The sequence below is a fragment of the Ctenopharyngodon idella genome, chromosome 14 (genome assembly GCF_019924925.1).
Source record: "Ctenopharyngodon idella isolate HZGC_01 chromosome 14, HZGC01, whole genome shotgun sequence".
Taxonomy (NCBI): Eukaryota; Metazoa; Chordata; class Actinopteri; order Cypriniformes; family Xenocyprididae; genus Ctenopharyngodon; species Ctenopharyngodon idella.
In genome coordinates this window covers 23434791-23448316 of record NC_067233.1, presented here as the reverse complement: position 1 = coordinate 23448316, position 13526 = coordinate 23434791, and the positions used below count along the sequence as shown (strand labels likewise).

The 13526-nt window shown below is 35.3% G+C and overlaps 1 protein-coding gene and 1 long non-coding RNA gene across 2 annotated transcripts in view; one reads left to right on the top strand and one right to left on the bottom strand.

The window, feature by feature from the left end:
* The first annotated feature begins 7453 nt into the window (after window positions 1-7453).
* Window positions 7454-11668, top strand: LOC127525740 (uncharacterized). Its single transcript, XR_007933408.1, has 5 exons — window positions 7454-7582; window positions 8484-8540; window positions 8780-8844; window positions 9099-9187; window positions 9601-11668. It is a non-coding gene; the product is annotated as an uncharacterized LOC127525740 (long non-coding RNA).
* LOC127525738 (dedicator of cytokinesis protein 2) overlaps window positions 10741-13526 on the bottom strand; it is a 119718-nt gene continuing 116932 nt past the window's right edge. Inside the window, exon 44 of the mRNA XM_051918534.1 lies at window positions 10741-13068. Coding sequence (XP_051774494.1) covers window positions 12946-13068 — 123 coding nt within the window. The 3' untranslated portion in view covers window positions 10741-12945. The remainder of the gene's footprint in view (window positions 13069-13526) is intronic.

Here is a 13526-nt window from a genome sequence, read left to right as displayed (position 1 = left end):
ATAGGAGCTGCAATGCTAGCGCACGCTAACTTCAGGTCCAATGCACAAACATCAATTACACTTATAAAATGAGAAGAATAATAAGATAAACAATAATTAATCTCAAAACTTTTGTGAGACACACAGTCAGCTGCTGTACAGCCAATTAGACTGGATTCATGTACTACAGTTCACGGCGCTGTTTTGTGTTTGTCCTGTTTGGAACAGGCGGGTCTAGAATAGTCTGATAGACAGTTGCCAAGGAAACCAATTAAACTGTTTACCCCTTCTGAAATGACACAGCTGAGGGGATTCCCATGAAAGAGAGAGAGTGAGGGCCTGCGTCTCAATGTGCATACTATCCATCCTAAATAGTATGTGACATTAGTAATATTCAATACTATTTAGGGCGGATAGAGTGGATAGTATGCACATGATGCAGGGTAAGAGTAGTTGCACTAATGCTTTACATACACACATTTTGTACACAGTCTAGCTGCCTTTGCTTTGGCAAAACAAATGTACAGTTTTTGTCATGCCAGTAAAGCAGAGAGAGAGAAATCTACATTGAATGTTCATTAGACTGCATGGACAATACTGTATCCCAAAATGCAATGCACTTGACCTTGGATTTCCAGTGCATCAAATGTAATAGGTCGACAATAAGATGACAATGTATATTTTATTTTTAATATATATTATATATTTAAGTGACAACTTGGCATATAATCATCTTAAAGTGATAGCTGAACACAAAGGAGGATATTTGGAAGAATGTTAGTAACAAGCAGATCTCGCCCCCCATTGACTCCTATAGTATTTATTGTTCCTACTACGGTTGTAAATGGGTGGTGAGATCTGTTTTGTTACTGACATTGATGACAGAAATTTCATTTTTCGGGTGAACAATCCCTTTAAATAAGATGCATATTTAAATCATATTTGTGTAAAAAAATATATTTTTGATCAATTTCATCAAATAATAAGTTAAAATCATGGCAGATATTATTGGCTCATTTGGCAAAACGGAAATGCAAGGTCAAACAGATTGCATTGTGGGATACAGTTCAAATACAGTGCAGTGTGATCTGGTTGTATACTCCACATTTGGGCAAATTAGAAAACCTGCATACTGAGCACTGTATACATATTCTATACTGCAGAAAGAGTTATGCAGAGTAGTATGCAATTGTGATCATAACCAGACAAGCACACACAGAATGAAGACGTGAGGTCTATCATAGGCTACATATAACACTCTTTTTGCCCAGTGCGACAGCATTAGGACACTAAATGACTCACCTGGTCATTATGACATCACTGATCTCTGACCCCGCCCCCAGAGACCCCGTCCTCCACAGCAGCAGTGGCACTGTTGCCATGGGAGACAGAGCCGGCCGCTGTCGTCCAATCAGAAGGCAGGAACAGGATTAGAGAGAAGAACACATGGATGTTCCCAGCTCAAGTCAACTTTAAAGAGTTTGGTCAAGCAGGAAATGAATATGAACATGCTAGTAAACATTCTGACTAAAAGAAACAGAGTTAAACTGCAGACGAACACACAGCCGGCTGAGGTTAGTGTGGGTCTCTGTCAGGTTGCTCCTCATAAACACACAGTCAATGTGTGTGTGTGAGGTTTATGTGTGTTTGTGTGTCTGACAGAATCTAATTGCAGAGAAACACCAGAGAGTCCAGCATTAGCAAACAATAACCGTACAGACAAACAGAGATCTGACAGACTGGGACAAACAACAGGCCAGTGTGTGTGATTCAGGCTTTGACTAAATTGTGAAGAACAAATGACCCAATGATGGCTGAAATTAAGGAAGAGATTAAATTAATGCAGCTACATTAAGGAACATGGCTTAATAAAATGTAGAAATGCATATATAAATTAAAATAACATGAAATAACACAAAATAAAATTACATTAAAATAAATTTCAATGAATGAAAAAAGCAGGTTTAGGGTTAAAGGGTACACATATCATTAGCTCAAATATAAAACAAAACCAGTCTTCTCCACTGAGAAAAAGAAACATGTATCTGAAAGTAAACACATTCATATGCAAATGTGTTGATGTAAAAAGGTGTGTGTAATTAGAGCCAGTAAGATAACACTGATTAGAGCTCATTATATTACTGCACAAACCACACTGAACAGAACAGGACACACACACGTTAGGGTTTTATGGGGACTTTCCATAGACATAATGATTTTTATACTGTATAAACTGTATATTCTCTCCCCTAACCCTAAACCTACCCATCACAAAAAACTTTCTGCATTGTTACATTTTTAAAAAACATAACTTAGTATGATTTATAAGCCATTTTCCTCATGGGGACCAAAACATATCCCCACAAGGACAAGGATTTTGGATATTACCATCTTTGTGGGGACATTTTGTCCTCATAATGTAGGGTTTACCAGGATCTCTCTCTCTCACACACACACACACACACACACACACACCGTTTATCTAATCTAAATGAGGACATACTGTACATTTACCGCACTCATTTCAAATGTCAATCCACTGAAACACGGCATGTCGCAATCTGTGACAAAGCAGGTGAGAACCAATGAGCGTTCGATATCAGTGCCATTGTGGTGAGAAATTGAGGGTGTGTCTCGATCAGCTCCCTAGTTCAGTAGTCAGGGCGTCAGCCGTTTTAAGGGCTGTCTCAATCGCGAATCCTTCCAGGGCACTGAAACGTTCGCTCCCTAAAAAGTCCCACAATGCACCGTGAAAACCAGGGAGCATCGATGCTCTCTTAACGGAAGTTCTGAAGCGCGAAACTTAAATCACTTGAGCCGACTCACTACATAACGATGCGCGATAGATGATTGTAAAAAATACAAACTATTATTTCATTATATTTCAGCATAAACATACATCGCTAGACAGGTAATGAACATAATTTATCTAACATTTATAATTTATTTACGGCTGAAATGTTGCACGTATATGTAACAAGCAAAGAATTTATCATAATGTACTTTAAATAACATTACAAGTAATGTCAGAAAGATATCGGCTCTGCTTTTGTTCATAAATACCAGTAGTGATGATGTAACAGTACTTGGACAGCGACTGATGATGTTTCACAAGTCCACAAGAACACAAGTACAGACAAGTACGCATATTAAGAAACAGCTCGGGTCTCCTTTAGGACCCCGAGTGATCCCGTTGATTCAATGCATAGGCTGCGTCCGAAACCGCCTACTCAATGAGTAGGTACTTAATTTCAGTAAGACTGAAATCAAGATTCAGAAAAATGCTGTAATAACTCTGTTTAAATTACAATAATTAAAATAAACCAGACTTTAGATTTAAATAGACTTACTCATTTCTGTAGTATCCTCACTCAAAGCCTTTGATGGCAGCATTCCTTTATCACCGGATAAACACACGTGTGATCATCTGTCCCTGTAACATCCAAACAAGATTCAAGTTTCCTCTGAGATTTATGTGCTTAAATCTACATTTACATGTTTATGATGTGTTAACTCTCTTTTTATCCAATACAAATGTTCCTTAAATTTACCAACAGCACTAATGGACAAATAAAATAGATTAAACTTATGTTTATTTTATGTAGATTTATTTATTTACGTTATTTTCATTCATGTAATGTAAGCAGTGTTGACAACAGTGAATTCTATATAATAGCACACATACCTCACTCATACTTAATCCATCACTCATAAGCCATAATACTTAAAGAAGATGTTCCTGTCAGATGTTAAATAAACATTTAATAAGCACCTTTAAGATGTGGTTTAGAATATGTAAATCCACTTCGGAGAATTAAGTTATGTGTGTTTACTAGAGCTCCCCTGTTATCATAATAAATCGTGTTTTTACTGTAAAATCACAACTATAGTGTCTAGCATCTTTACACATTCAGCGGTTTACTCTACAGTAGTTCAACAAATACTATTTTATTACAAGGAACCGTGTTTTTAGTTTTCAGTACTCACATTTGAAAGCATCCGCGCCACTTTTCTCCTCCGTGTTCAATTATGACGTATCCTCTCCCGTGGCCTCCTGGGATACAAAAGTATCGATCGAGGAACACTTCAGAATCTGGGCGGAAGCAGTAGGCCATCCGGGAACTTCTCGACTACTCATTTATGATTACTGAGGTTTCTGACATACTTATTTGCTCGCCTACTGCTTTTCCCCTACTAAATAGTAGAGAAGTAGGCGGTTTCGGACGCAGCCAATGTCTATGGTTCAATGGACTTTTAATGGGTAGTATTTTTAGCGCCTGATTATAATTCCTGCAAAATAACATTATGATTTATATAGTTTAAAATGTGTTATAATGACCATTAATGTCTTTTAAATTACATGGTTCATTTACTAGTATATAACTGAAGCTATAGGTTGTGAAATCAAGCATTTCTCGTTCTTACTGTTTTTTTTTTTGTTTGTTTGTTTTTAGTTAGCTTACTAGCATAGCATACATCTACCCATAGACATTATAATGTCTATGCATCTATCCGATTAGCTTGCTAGCTTAGCTTATATTATATTAGGTATGTTTTTTGCTTCCAAAAGCTGTTTCCAGTTTGTTTTATTATGCATTACACAGGCATTCATTTTATATTTCAAGCATGTTGTTTGTGCACTTAATGTAATATAACCTATATTTACTTAGTCAAGACCCCACGATAACAACTTTTGATCAGGAATTACTGCCTGGGTCCTAAAGGAAACCCGATTCAAAGCCACTGGAAGGCAAGCCTGCAACCTTTAGCCAAAAAAGCGTAACGGCTAATGCTAAAGCTCCACCCTTGGCGGTACGCAGGGAAGGAGACCAGAGGCTGTTTTTTGAATGGATGTCAATGGGTGAGAGGCTTCACTATGCTGATTAAACAGCTTTTGTATTTTGGAAATAGCTAATCATTTAATTAATCGACAGCCTGTTTGCTAATGTTTTACACTAAACAATACTTTCGTTGGGAACTATATATAGATTTTAGCTTGATAAAAATGTATTTTTTAAGAGAAGGCAGACTAGGGAATGTTGCGACTGACGTCACTGCAATTACACGATAGGCTGAGAGGTGCCGCACGTGATTAAGTTAGCCGTTACGCTTTCTCCAATGGTAAGAGATACAGACCCTCTCATCTCCCTATAATATACAATCTCTGCCCGATTCTTAGGGGGGTCTCAGGCTGCGTCCGAAAACTGGAAAATGCTGCCTTCGGAGAACACATTTCAAGGTAGGAAGGCATCAAGGCACGTCCGAATTCAATGTTAGCTTCACTTCCTGTTTCCTAAGATACCTTCATCTGATCGATTTTTGAAGGCAGCATAGATGTATTAGCTGCCTTTGATATCCCACAATCATGTGCTTTCCATTCTGTGACAGTTGAGCTAGAAAAATAAAGATGGCGTCCGAAAGTTGCGTTTGCTGGCCAGTTTGTGAGTAATGTACATTTTTGATCAACATTTTCCACTTTTGATGTCATTTCTAGCGAGAAATTACTACTGTAGTAATTAAATATTTGTTTAGTTCTCACCAAAGCTCGCGCTCTATTGCTGTAGATCATTAAACTCTTATGCTGCCTCAGAAGTCTGTCCGAAATCCGTTTCATGAGGTGCCTTCATGCACAAACGCTGCCTTACAAGTCATTGCTTGATAAGGCAGCGAGGCAGCTAGTCAGCTACCTAGGTTTTCGGACGCAGCCTCAATTTCACATGACACCGTAAACTATAATGTCGTAAAGCTTCTCGAGGTCACAACTTTCAAATTTGAATCATAACGAGCGCGGGCTTTGACTGGGGTTGCTGCTGAGAATGTAGATGAAGATCGGATAAAGGGCTGAATTTGGATCTTTTCTAAAGATTTGGAGTACAGAGAACAAATAAAATTGATTGAAAATTGAATTTATGTTGTGCTTTGGTGTATATGGTTGTAGTCGCTGCATAGGAGAAAACGCCTTCTGTCTCACAGCAAACAAACTAAATATTACAAAATGGTTAAACAATTACAGAAATGTGATTCATTTTAAGGTTTCAAACTAAGTACCCTTGTTTAACATTATGTAATCCTCCGAAACGAGTTTGCAGCACAAGTCACGAACAGAAATGTTATTTCATATTAAGTAGATGAGAAAAGTGCATTCAATAAATTAGACTAAAAACATGTAGCCTACTGATATGACAATTGAATACAACACATTTAAAACATTAATGCCACGATTTTAATATTAATACATGGGAATTCATACACATTCACACTTGGATAGGCTACATGATTTACGTTTTATTGCTGTTAATACGCAAGTATTTTCACGTTTTAGTGCTATAAATAGGTCAATTTTGTACTTTTTTGTGTGTATGAAAACGTAAGTAAATGTACGTGTGGTAGAACCACACTTTACGTAAAAATACACACATATTCTCATGAGATCACGTCATTCATCTAGAAGACACTTTTTTGAGTTTTCAGCCACTTCTTGAAAGCTGTAATGCTCTCATTAGATTTAACTTATAACCTATACAACTAACTAAAACAAAGTACATCACTAATAAACAGTCTCTCCGTGTGCTTGAAAATATGATTTAAAGTGGTTTGTTTCGATGAGCAGAGACTGATACTGCTCTCAAAATGTCTAAAAATGACTATGAAATGAATGGAAATGCATTTGTTAGCGACATGAACAAGACGTCACTGAGGGCTGCCGATATTCCTAATGAACATCAACTTCATGATGAAAAAAAAATATAGAAATGAAGAAAATATAGTTGGGTAAGATCGTGTGTTGATCTGAAATAGATCACCACTGCCCTCTGCAGGACATTAGGCCTTCGTGTTATTGTTACTGAACTGAATTATTTTCTCATCTAATGTCGATTAGATCAGAGAAACTGGTCGTCTCTGTCTGGGTTTTCGTAAAGAAGGAACTGCACCACAGACAATCCGGATGCATTCAGATCATGTGACTGGAACCACATATGATGTTCCTCTTTTGGAAAAAAAAAAAAAAATCTTTGAGTTCTGGTTATTGCTCTAACATATGTACAAATAAATGTATTAATAATTGTTAGTCAGTAATTGTGAGATCTTCTCTTTTACAGGTCAGTGAACAGATGCTCAGATATGCAAACATTGACTTTGTTATTTACCTTTTAAACATTTAAACTAAACCGACCATCCAATGATTATTCATTACCTGAAGAACAATATCCTACCTTTTAATTGATCACAAAGCAGTTCAACAACAATTCTGTGATAAATATGAAGCATATGATTTCATCAAAATTTTAGAAATGCAATGATAAAATGCATTATTATTTAATCCACATTCATTCAAGTAAATAAATAAAGAAATCTTATATTTATTTCACTTTGCAAAAATAATCTTATTTTTCCTTTTTTTTTTTTTTTTTTTTTTTTTTTTTGTCATGCACATGACAAAAATACCAAAAAATGCAGGTAGGAAACAGAAAAGTGTCAAGTCAGCACATGTTGCAAACTGTTTGAGGAAATGATCTGAGGAAGTGCCTTTTTTTTAATACTAACTTGTGTTTATTGGGAATTTGTATGTTTCATTTTCTACTGCGATCACAAGTCTCTTCAGGTATGTAAAATTTTCATGTTGTAGTTTTCAACACTTTACAACAAGGTTTAATTTGTTAACATTTGTTAACTACATCAGTTAACATTAACTAAGAATGAAGAATACTTCTACAGCATTTATTAATCTTAATGTTAATCTGAACATTTACATGTTTAGATCAAAAGTTACAGTATCTTAAAAATAATTCAGTGAACTAATATGAACGTGAATTTTTATTAACTAAAATTAACAGTTTGATTAATGCTTTAAAATACATTGCTCATTGTTAATTAATGCATTAACTAATGTTAACAAATGTAGGGTAGGGTAAAGTGTTACCAGTGTATTTTGGATGTTTTCTTTCACTTGTCTGAAACGATGCATTATGAAAAGCCAAACGGCTTAAAATCCACCAGTTCATGAAAAACAATGTTTTAACTAGACAACGGTTATAGGGGAGAGCGGGACTAATTGTCATTAGGGTCTATGTTTTAGTAATGGTCAAGTCCAAATACGTGAATTTTTTTTTTTTCCCTAGCAGTAACTTGTGTGAATCCAATGTAAAAGTTACCTTCGTCTCTTCAGGATAATAAAAAGGTTGAACTGTGTTCTCAGTACAAGAGTATTTTACATAAATGTTAATGTTGTGTCAAGATGTCACATGCTTTTATGTTTTAATTTTAAATTTTAAAGTTTGTTACATTTTTGTTACGTTTTACATTTTGTTTTAGAATCGTTTTACTGTTGAAATTGAGCTAAATAACCATTAATATGCGATTTAATAAGTTAATGAGTTCCACTGTGACAACATGCCCGACCACCTGATAGCATGCTCTTTGCTCTAAGGTTAGACTTTGGTCAAGTTCAGCCTGTTTCATGCTCATGGCCACCTTTGATTCTCACGGGTTTTCCTTTCTTTCAGAACTCACCAGCCTTACCTACTAAAGAAATGAAGCAGTCTGTCTCAGAAATCAGCAGGGTGAGATTTTCTACAGTATCTTGTGATTGTAGCAGTTACAGAAACAGAAGTGATATTGTATTATCTAGCAACTGTGGTCATGTGATGTCCTTTCTGGTCAGTTCCGAAAAAATATGCTATTCGTTTTCAAAATGCTGAACCCCTTATATATAGGCTTTCTATGATGGTTTAATAAACCTGATTTTAAATAATCTGCCATCCAAATGGATTTATGTCAACATTACCTTCATTATCTTCAGAATCCCCCAGGTAGAGCATCTAAAAGAAAGCGAACTTCATCCGCCTCTGGAGAGAGAACGACTACGTAAGATTTTATTATTTTCAAAATCACAGTATTTGAATTGTCACTCTATAATATTTAATTTCACACTTCTTTTTTTTTTAAATCACACATTTAACATTAATTGATTGTAATAACTCGTCCAGATCATCTAGAATGTTTTAAAATAAAAATTTAAGTTTTAAATTAAAGTAAAAATTTCTTGATGTATAGTCTATATGAGTTAGGTTAATGCAGAAAGATGCTTAGGTCTTGAGATTATTTGTATATTTATCTAGACAATCAGTTGACTTGCCATATGACTTTCGTTATGAAGAAATAGTCACGATCGATATCGATGATGTTCTGACCACTGTCACTCCTGCAGGTAATTATTCTCAAATTACAGTTCTTCTGTTTAACTTTAAATTGACCTTACAATTTTTAGAATTCACCATCAATATGAGTGTAGTTTTTGATGATCTGGGCTGCGTTTCCCAAAAGCATCATAAGCCTAAGTTGATCGTAGCTCCATTGGTGGCAATGGTTCTACAATCAACTTAGGCTTATGATGCTTTTGGGAAACACAGCCCTGATCAGATCACCTACATTATACAGTGTGTGCATAATAATTATACAAGTTGATATTCTGATCATATTTTTTCTAGTGCATTTTACCATTTCCAAACTACATCAATCTTAATAGCTATTATTTATAAGTGATATATAATTGTTAACGAGGGATGGAAGTGAAAAACACATATTCAGGTGCATAATTATTAAGCAGGTTTTCTTTTCCAGGTAAAATGGACCAAAAAGAGACTTAAGACACACTGAAAAGTCAAAACTTATTAAATCCCCACGAGAAGGATGCCATACTAGAAATTGCCAAATTAAGGTGTGACTAGCAGACAAGAAATTCTCATGGGTTCAGCAGGGTCACAAAAAAAAAAAAAAAAAAACAGGTTGAGAAGAAAAGATATTAACTGCAAAATGCTAAGAATAAATGTGAAGCATAAGGTGTGAAACCATCAGGAACCCTTTAGTCTCTAGTGCCACCATTTTCCAGAACTGCAACCTACCTGGAATCTCAGGATCTCAGAGACTTCGGTTAGGTAAAGAATCCTGAAACATGACCCCAAAATCACAAGCTGCAGTGTGGTAAGATTGAAAGTGACCCTTGAGTGACCAGCACCACTTGTACCACTGTTTGAAGAATTTATCTTCCAGAATCTAGTAGTAGCCTACGTTTTTGGAGTTTATTTTTATGTCCATCTCCTACCCTGAAACTTGCTGTTAGTAGCTCACACCATGACTCCCTCGCCACTGCCGCTGTTGTCTGACTGGAACTGGTGCTGTGTGTCCTATCAAAAATCTAAATCAAATATCTTCATGTAAAATGCCTTCTGCCTAACAGGAAAACTGCATTATAACCAGGGGTGCACTGTGCACATAAGTGGTGTGCACTTGCGCATGCGCGACTGAAAAAAAAAAAATGCGTTGGGTAAATATGTTCAGACCGCTCATTTGCCTACCGACATGGCTGACAGCTGTTAATGCACAACCTCTGTATTAGATCGACTAACTGTAATACTGTGTAAAGTTTCCATTTGAACTGAATGCATAAACCTGCCAGTTAAAATTCACGTTTTTGGCAGGGCTCCCCTGGTAAAATTTGTGTTCCAGAGACTAAATATCATGTTATTTTGGGTCGATTCAACCCACGGACATGAAAAACAATCCGCAGAAATAGTGTAAAAGTAGCCCAGTTCTGCGGGAAACTGCGGACTTGGCAACACTGCATTCACTGATGCAATTCACTAGGCAGTGCTAAAAATCTTATTTCCTGGCAACCTGCCAAAATAAAAGCTTGCTGATTTTAGCTTTAAAAATATTGACAATTATTTAAAAAAAATAAATAAATAAAAATTACAATGTAAATTTTAGCATGGTATTTTTAAGTGTACTATAAAATATTTGTATTTTTATTTAATACTATTTTTAATTTTAAAATAGAATAGTATTATTACATTTTATTTATTATTGTGTTTATTATTTGAACTAAAAGAAGTGCCGTAATACTATTATTAATTATTTTATAGTCACATTTAATGGGGCACACAATATGCAGTGTGAGCACCAAAACAAAACTCCAGGTGCTCTAATGAGAACCAGACTAAAAAAAAACTTATGTGCACCCCTGATTATTACGATAATTAATGACAAATCAAAGTGTGTTGCTGACTGAACATTTGTGGAACAAGAGAACTGTAGTTTGTACCATGCTGCAATATTTTACATTTTCACAGTGTTTGTTTTAACAGTGAACAAAACAAATAAAACCATAATGATTAATACTTACTGGAATACCTTGTATGAAGCGCTGTAACAAAAAACAAACAAGAACATAAGTAAATAAAACTGTGAAAGCAGAAAAAGCTTCAGTTTAATATTGTTCGGTTTAATTGTGTTTAAATATATGAAGCTTGAATCAGTTCAAACACAAGACTGAAGAATGATCCAATGCTGATGTTTTCTTCAAATATCCTGATCAATCCCAGCACACTCCCGTCTGAGCAGCTGAGTGTGATAAGTAGGAACGTTCCTGATCAACAACATTCTCAGGCAGTGTGCACTGTTGGCACCAATGAAATCTGCTAACAGTGATTGTAAATTAAATTGCATTGTTATTACATTGTTAGCTAACTGCATGATTATATGTACATTTCTGAAACCACATATATTGGACAGTCACCTCCGATACCAGATTCTCTAAATTGTAATGTAGACACGCATTCTCTGTTAAGCTGCTTTGAAACGATATGTATTGTATAAAGCGCTATACAAATAAATGTGAATTGAATTGAAATCAACGTTTGACATTGGCACAAGTGACCAAAGGTTCGGCAATAGCAGCCCGACCAAGAATTTTGACTCTGAAGCTCCAGATGAACAGTTTTGGTGGAAACATGAGTTGAGGTGTGCATTAAAATTCTGCAGTGTCATCAATATGTATTCGCATCAAATGTAAGTTTATTAGTAAGATGAAAACTAATAAGATCAGAAACAAAACCAGGAGCTTGTCCATGCAAAGCTTTACAAACATCTATCAGCACTTTATATTTGCTTCTAAAATGAACATGAAATCAATTGCAGAGAAGCCAGTATTTGCAGTAATCAAGTCAAGAGTAAATATATGTAAATAAATAAATGTATGTATTACATTTTTACAAATTAGTAAAGCAAGAACAGGTTTTATCTTTTGCATTAACAGCTTGTAAATGTTCATCAGTCTTTATAATTGCAAAGTAAACACAGTAATGTACTGAAACCTGCTGATGATAAACAGCAATCTAATTCATATCTACCTCATCATTTGTTTTACAAAACTAGTGATGCTGTTGATTCATTTAATGTTAAAGTATGATTTTAGCTTCAGGAATGGAGGAACAAATGAAAAGTTTCTATTTTGAAGAAATATGGAAAACTGAAATGGGACACAATGTGCTGTATATATGATTATTGATATAATTATACATCAGTATGTCACATCAGTATGTTTATGGGTGAAGCGTCATCACACTGGTACTGGTTGATCATGGTGAGGATTTTCTCATTCATTTGTCCCATCGTCTCGATGGCATTCTCCAGCGGACACAGAAATAAAGACAAAATATTATATCATAAATTCAATTTAAGTTATTTGTATTGCGCTTTTCACAATACATAGTGTTTCAAGGCAGCTTTACAGAAAATAAACGTCATCAATGCAAATCTATATAATATTCTATAGGCTAATGTACTGTAATATAATATAATATACATTTTACATGCTCACACAATTTTACAGTATGAAATTTGTGCACATTATGCATTTTCTATATGCATAAAAGCACACAGTACGGAATATCATATCTGACAATGCTAGACAATTATCTTGACATTTGAACTGATATTATAGTAAAAGGCAAATTGAACTCTTTCTTGTCTTATGTGATTATGCATTAAATATAATTACATACAATGAGGTCATGTAACAAAGTATCATACTACTGTTTTATGTTTATTGTTGTTTACTGCATACTGTTTTGCATACTATTAAAAAGTACCCAGTATACACTGTGCATTATGCAGCACACTAGTATTTCAGCCTGAGTTTGATTGACAGGAACGGACACTCACGTGGGTCGTGTTAATGGCCTCAAACCAGCGCAGGATTCCTGGGAGTTTGTACGCAGTTATGAATGTGGTGCGTTCAATCCACATAGACTCAAGAGAGAGAAAAGAGACAGAAGACAGTGAACTCATGTAAATAAGCCAGTCTGTGTGTGTGTGTGTGTGTGTTTGTTTCAATGTGATTGTGAGTGACAAAATACTCTTCAAAGTGACCAGAAAACTGGAGATTTGAGTTTAGTGTGTCATGACTTTTGGCTTGTTTTTGTTTTGTTATGTTTTTCCCAGTTTATTCTTTGCTTGGCATAATAGCAAAGTGTGACTGATCATCACTAACAGAAGTGGTCAAATATCTCCATCTTCTGTTCAAACTGTACACTGCAACGTCATCATTTAATCACCATAGATTGTTTCATTTTCTGTCTTAGCTCCTTCACGACCCCAATGATGTATAAACGCGGTGCTGTTTTCCTTCAATGTGGCAGATTCAGTGTTGTTATTGTTAACTAAAGCTAAAACTATTATAAAGCACTTTTGTTAATTGAATAAAGCTG